The following is a 7,500-nucleotide window of genomic DNA, read 5'->3' as shown; positions in this document are numbered from 1 at the left end:
ACATTTGACTTCACCTCCACATCAAGCACCATCAGCAAATGGTAGACATTTGACTTCACCTCCACATCAAGCACCATCAGGAAATGGTAAACATTTGACTTCAGATTCTAGTAGGGTGAGGACGGGTGCTGCAGACTGTTCTAGTGCCCTAGAGCAAATTAGTTGACATTTGTTTAAAGAGGGTGGGGCTTAAGCTGCATCCCTGTCTCACCCCCTGGCCACGTGGAAAGAAATGTGCATGTTTTTTTGCCAATTGCACACTTGTTGTTTGTGTACATGTATGGATGTCTTATGTTTTTCCCCCCAACACCACTTTCCATCAATTTGTGTAACAGACCCTCGTGCCAGATTGAGTCGAAAGCTTTTTAAAAATCAACAAAGCATGAGAAGAGTTTTCCTTTGTTTTGGTTTGTTTGTTTCTCATTTAGGGTGTGCAGGGTGAATACGTGGTCTGTTGTGCAGCAATTTGGTAAAAAGCCAATTTGACATTTGCTCAGTATATTGTTTTCACTGAGGAAATACACTACTCTGCTGTTAATGATAATGCAGAGGATTTTCCCAAGGTTGCTGTTGACCCATATCCCATGGTAGTTATCGGGGTCAAATTTGTCTCCACTTTTGTGGATTGAGGTGATCAGTCTTTGGTTCCAAATATTGGGGAAGATGCCAGAGCTGAGGATGATGTTAAAAAGTTTAAGTATAGCCAATTAGAATTTGTGATCTGTATATTTTATCATTTCATTTAGGATACCATCAACACCACAGGCCTTTTTGGGTTGGAGGGTTTGTATTTTGTCCTGTAGTTCATTCAATGTAATTGGAGAATCCAGTGGGTTCTGGTCGTCTTTAATAGTTGATTATAAGATTTGTATTTGATCATGTGTATGTTTTGCTGTTTGTTCTTTGTTCTTTGTTATAGAGCCAAAAAGATTGGAGAAGTGGTTTACATCTCCATTTTGGATAGATAACTCTTTGTGTGGTTGTTTGTTTGTTGTTTTCTGTTGCACCCCACCATTCCCGAGTCTTGTTCACCTCTCTCTCTCTCTCTATGTCTCTCTCTCTATGTCTCTCTCTCTCTCTCCCCCCTGTAGGATCATGGTATTCCAGTAGACCAGGGGTATGCTGTTGCGCCCCACCATTCAGGAGTCTACCCTGTTCATCTCCAGCTGTATGAGACGTGGAGGAAGGTGTGGAACATCAGGGTTACATCTACTGAGGAATACCCTCACCTCAAGCCAGCTAGATACCGCAAAGGATTCATACACAATGATATTATGGTGAGGAAACACTGGTACACTGCCATCAGAAAGAATTCACACCCCTTGACTTTTTCCACATTGTTGCGTTATAGCCTTATTCTATACAGAATTGTAAATGGATTAAACTGAGAGATTTTGTCACTGGCCCACCCCATAATCCCAAAGTGTTTTTCCAAATTTTTCTAAATTAATAAAAAATGAAAAAAGGTGAAAAGTTTGAATCAATAAGTATTCAACCCCTTTGTTATGAACACTCAAACCATTTAGAACACTTGGACCATTTAGAACACTAGGAACATTTAGAACACTCGGAACATCTAGAACACTCGGAACATCTAGAACACTCTGAACATTTAGAACACTCTGAACATTTAGAATGCTCAGAACATTTAGAACACTCAGACATTTAGAACACTCAGACTCAATGTTACGGTGCGTGAATGAGGACCCAAAAGCGAATTAACGTAATCAGAGCTTCTTTAATGACAAAACATAGGTAGGCTCAGATGGACCGGCAGATTCCGACAGGGCAGGACAAGGTTGCAGCAAACATGACGATAGTCTGGTTCAGGCATGAATAACACAAACAAGAATCCGACAAAGACAGGAGCAAAAACAGAGAGAGATATAGAGGACTAATCAGAGGGAAAAAGGGAACAGGTGGGAAAAGGGGTGACGAGGTAGTTAGGAGGAGACAAGGAACAGCTGGGGGAAAGAGGGGGAGAAAAGGTAACCTAATAACGACCAGCAGAGGGAGACAGGGTGAAGGGAAAGGACAGAAACAAGACACAACATGACAATACATGACAGTACCCCCCCACTCACCGAGCGCCTCCTGGCGCACTCGAGGAGGAAACCTGGCGGCAACGGAGGAAATCATCGATCAGCGCACGGTCCAGCACGTCCCGAGAGGGAACCCAACTCCTCTCCTCAGGACCGTACCCCTCCCAATCTACTAGGTACTGATGACCACGGCCCCGAGGACGCATGTCCAAAATCCTACGGACCCTGTAGATGGATGCGCCCTCGACAAGGATGGGGGGGGGGGGGGAAGACGAGCGGGGGCGCGAAGAACGGGCTTGACACAGGAGACATGGAAGACCGGGTGGACGCGACGAAGATATCGCGGAAGAAGAAGTCGAACTGCGACAGGATTAATGATCTGAGCAATACGGAACGGACCAATGAACCGCGGGGTCAACTTGCGAGAAGCGGTCTTAAGGGGAAGGTTCTGAGTGGAGAGCCAAACTCTCTGACCGCGACAATATCTAGGACTCTTAGTTCTACGCTTATTAGCAGCCCTCACAGTCTGCGCCCTATAACGGCAAAGTGCAGACCTGACCCTCTTCCAGGTGCGCTCGCAACGTTGGACAAAAGCCTGAGCGGAGGGGACGCTGGACTCGGCGAACTGAGATGAGAACAGCGGAGGCTGGTACCCGAGGCTACTCTGAAAAGGAGATAGCCCGGTCGCAGACGAAGGAAGCGAGTTGTGGGCGTATTCTGCCCAGGGGAGCTGTTCTGACCAAGACGCAGGGTTGCGAAAAGAAAGACTGCGTAAGATGCGACCAATAGTCTGATTGGCCCGTTCTGCTTGACCGTTAGACTGGGGGTGAAAGCCGGAAGAGAGACTGACGGAAGCCCCAATCAAACGGCAAAACTCCCTCCAAAATTGAGACGTGAATTGCGGACCTCTGTCCGAAACGACGTCTGACGGAAGGCCATGAATTCTGAAAACATTCTCGATGATGATTTGTGCCGTCTCTTTAGCAGAAGGAAGCTTAGCAAGGGGAATAAAATGAGCCGCCTTAGAGAACCTGTCGACAACCGTAAGAATAACAGTCTTCCCCGCTGACGAAGGCAGTCCGGTGACAAAATCTAAGGCGATGTGAGACCACGGTCGAGAGGGAATGGGAAGCGGCCTGAGACGGCCGGCAGGAGGGGAGTTACCGGACTTAGTCTGCGCGCAGACCGAACAAGCAGCCACGAAGCGACGCGTGTCATGCTCCCGGGTGGGCCACCAAAAACGCTGGCGAATGGAAGCAAGCGTACCCCGAACGCCAGGATGGCATCGTCTGAAGAGACGAGAAAGCATCAGGCTTGGTGTTCTTAGAGCCCGGACGATAAGAAATCACAAACTCGAAACGAGCGAAAAACAGCGCCCAACGAGCCTGACGCGCATTAAGTCGTTTGGCAGAACGGATGTACTCAAGGTTCCTATGGTCAGTCCAAACGACAAAAGGAACGGTCGCCCCCTCCAACCACTGTCGCCATTCGCCTAGGGCTAAGCGGATGGCGAGCAGTTCGCGGTTTCCCACATCATAGTTACGTTCCGACGGCGACAGGCGATGAGAAAAATACGCGCAAGGGTGGACCTTGTCGTCAGAGAGGGAGCGCTGAGAAAGAATGGCTCCCACGCCCACCTCTGACGCGTCAACCTCGACAACGAACTGTCTAGTGACGTCAGGTGTAACAAGGATAGGTGCGGATGTAAAACGATTCTTGAGGAGATCAAAAGCTCCCTGGGCGGAAACGGACCACTTAAAGCACGTCTTGACAGAAGTAAGGGCTGTGAGAGGAGCTGCCACCTGACCGAAATTACGGATGAAACGACGATAAAAGTTCGCGAAGCCGAGAAAGCGCTGCAGCTCGACGCGTGACTTAGGGACGGGCCAATCAATGACAGCTTGGACCTTAGCGGGATCCATCTTAATGCCTTCAGCGGAAATAACAGAACCGAGAAATGTGACGGAGGAGGCATGAAAAGAGCACTTCTCAGCCTTCACAAAAAGACAATTCTCTAAAAGGCGCTGGAGGACACGTCGAACGTGCTGAACATGAATCTGGAGTGACGGTGAAAAAATCAGGATATCGTCAAGGTAAACGAAAACAAAGATGTTCAGCATGTCTCTCAGGACATCATTGACTAATGCCTGAAAGACAGCTGGAGCGTTAGCGAGGCCGAAAGGAAGAACCCGGTATTCAAAGTGCCCTAACGGAGTGTTAAACGCCGTCTTCCACTCGTCCCCCTCCCTGATGCGCACGAGATGGTAAGCGTTACGAAGGTCCAACTTAGTGAAAAACCTGGCTCCCTGCAGGATCTCGAAGGCTGAAGACATAAGAGGAAGCGGATAACGATTCTTCACTGTTATGTCATTCAGCCCTCGATAATCTATGCAGGGGCGCAGGGACCCGTCCTTCTTCTTAACAAAAAAAAACCCCGCTCCGGCGGGAGAGGAGGAGGGGACTATGGTACCGGCAGCAAGAGCTACAGACAAATAATCTTCGAGAGCCTTACGTTCGGGAGCCGACAGAGAGTATAGTCTACCCCGGGGGGGAGTGGTTCCCGGAAGGAGATCAATACTACAATCATACGACCGGTGTGGAGGAAGAGAGGTGGCCCTGGACCGACTGAACACCGTGCGCAGATTGTGATATTCCTCCGGCACCCCTGTCAAATCACCAGGCTCCTCCTGTGAAGAAGAGACAGAGGAAACAGGAGGGATAGCAGACATTAAACATTTCACATGACAAGAGACGTTCCAGGAGAGGATAGAATTACTAGACCAATTAATGGAAGGATTATGACAAACTAGCCAGGGATGGCCCAAAACAACAGGTGTAAAAGGTGAACGAAAAATTAAAAAAGAAATGGTTTCGCTATGATTACCAGAGACAGTGAGGGTTAAAGGTAGCGTCTCACGCTGAATCCTGGGGAGAGGACTACCATCCAGGGCGAACAAGGCCGTGGACTCCCTTAACTGTCTGAGAGGAATGTCATGTTCCCGAGCCCAGGTCTCGTCCATAAAACAGCCCTCCGCCCCAGAGTCTATTAAGGCACTGCAGGAAGCTGACGAACCGGTCCAGCGTAGATGGACCGACAAGGTAGTGCAGGATCTTGAAGGAGAGACAGGAGTAGTAGCGCTCACCAGTAGCCCTCCGCTTACTGATGAGCTCTGGCTTTTACTGGACATGAAGTGACAAAATGACCAGCAGAACCGCAATAGAGACAGAGGCGGTTGGTGATTCTCCGTTCCCTCTCCTTAGTCGAGATGCGGATACCTCCCAGCTGCATAGGCTCAGCACCCGAGCCGGCAGAGGAAGATGGTAGTGATGCGGAGAGGGGGGCAACGGAGAACGCGAGCTCCTTTCCACGAGCTCGGTGACGAAGATCAACCCGTCGCTCAATGCGAATAGCGAGTTCAATCAAGGAATCCACGCTGGAAGGAACCTCCCGGGAGAGAATCTCATCCTTTACCTCTGCGCGGAGACCCTCCAGAAAACGAGCGAGCAAAGCCGGGTCGTTCCAGCCACTGGAGGCAGCAAGAGTGCGAAACTCAATAGAGTAGTCTGTTATGGATCGATTACCTTGACATAGGGAAGACAGGACCCTGGAAGCCTCCTCCCCAAAAACAGATCGATCAAAAACCCGTATCATCTCCTCCTTAAAGTCCTGATACTGGTTAGTACACTCAGCCCTTGCCTCCCAGATTGCCGTGCCCCACTCACGAGCCCGTCCAGTAAGGAGAGATATGACGTAGGCGACACGAGCAGTGCTCCTGGAGTAAGTGTTGGGCTGGAGAGAAAACACAATATCACACTGGGTGAGGAACGAGCGGCATTCAGTGGGCTCCCCAGAGTAACACGGCGGGTTATTGATTCTGGGCTCCGGAGATTCGAAAGCCCTGGAAGTGGCCGGTGGATCGAGGCGGAGATGGTGAACCTGTTCTGTGAGGTTGGAGACTTGGGTGGCCAGGGTCTCAACGGCATGTCGAGCAGCAGACAATTCCTGCTCGTGTCTGCCTAGCATCGCTCCCTGGATCTCGACGGCTGAGTGGAGAGGATCCGAAGTCGCTGGGTCCATTCTTGGTCGGATTCTTCTGTTACGGTGCGTGAATGAGGACCCAAAAGCGAATTAACGTAATCAGAGCTTCTTTAATGACAAAACATAGGTAGGCTCAGATGGACCGGCAGATTCCGACAGGACAGGACAAGGTTGCAGCAAACATGACGATAGTCTGGTTCAGGCATGAATAACACAAACAAGAATCCGACAAAGACAGGAGCAAAAACAGAGAGAGATATAGAGGACTAATCAGAGGGAAAAAGGGAACAGGTGGGAAAAGGGGTGACGAGGTAGTTAGGAGGAGACAAGGAACAGCTGGGGGAAAGAGGGGGAGAAAAGGTAACCTAATAACGACCAGCAGAGGGAGACAGGGTGAAGGGAAAGGACAGAAACAAGACACAACATGACAATACATGACACTCAATAAGTTCAGGAGTGAAGATATGCTTAACAAGTCACATTATAAGTGTCATGGACTCTGTGTGCAATTATAGTGTTTAACATTATATTTGACCTCATCTCTGTATCCCCTCACATACAATTATCTGTAAGGTCCCTCAGTCGAAGAGTGAATTTCAAACACAGTTTAAACCACAAAGACCAGGGAGGTTTTCCATACCTTGCAAAAAAGGACACCTATTGGTAGATGGGTAAAAATGAAAAAAGCTTGGTGAAGTTATTAATTACACTTTGGATGGTGTATCAATACTCCCGGTCACTACAAAGATACAGCCGTCCTTCCTAACTCAGTTGCCGGAGAGGAAGGAAACTGCTCAGGGATTTCACCATGAGGCCAATGGTGACTTTAAAACAGTTACTGAGTTTAATGGCTGTGATAGGAGAAAACTGAGGATGGATCAACAACCTTGTAGCTACTCTACAATACTAACCTAAATGACAGAGTGAAAAGAAGGAAGCCTGTACAGAATAAAAATATTCCAAAACATGCATCCTGTTTGCAACAAGACACTACATTTTTACAACAAATGTTGCAAAGCAATTCACTTTTTCAAAGTGTTCTGTTTGGGACAAATCCAATACAACACATTACTGAGTATCACTCTCCATATTTTCAAGCATAGTAGTGGCTGCATCATGATATGGGGTATGCTTGTCATCGTTAAGGACTGGACTCTGCTTTCCACCAGACACTGGGAGATAATTTCACCTTTCAGCAGGACAATAACGTAAAACACACGGGCAGAGGGAATAAGTGTAGGGGTATGAAGACTGTTTGAAGCCACTGTGTATGTCAGTGTCAGCTATATCAGTGTAGGCAGTTGGTTTGGTCAAATAGTTCTGTGTGTGTGTGTGTATCTCTTCACTTAACCTCTCATTTTCCCTCCCATCTCAAATCAAATGTATTTATATAGCCCTTCTTAGATCAGCTGATATCTC

General features: G+C 48.2%; 1 protein-coding gene across 2 annotated transcripts in view; it reads left to right on the top strand.

Moving 5' to 3' along the window:
* Positions 1 to 7,500, top strand: part of ndst3 (N-deacetylase/N-sulfotransferase (heparan glucosaminyl) 3) — a 117,680-nt gene that overhangs the window by 36,429 nt on the left and 73,751 nt on the right. For both annotated transcript variants that reach the window (XM_090188432.1, XM_090188433.1), the window contains exon 7: positions 1,092 to 1,277. In XM_090188432.1, the coding sequence (XP_090044558.1) occupies positions 1,092 to 1,277 (186 nt within the window). The remainder of the gene's footprint in view (positions 1 to 1,091; positions 1,278 to 7,500) is intronic.

This window comes from Oncorhynchus mykiss, chromosome 10 (genome assembly GCF_057628025.1).
Source record: "Oncorhynchus mykiss isolate SJ-2025 chromosome 10, ASM5762802v1, whole genome shotgun sequence".
Classification (NCBI taxonomy): Eukaryota; Metazoa; Chordata; class Actinopteri; order Salmoniformes; family Salmonidae; genus Oncorhynchus; species Oncorhynchus mykiss.
This window is presented reverse-complemented; position numbering and strand designations above follow the sequence as displayed.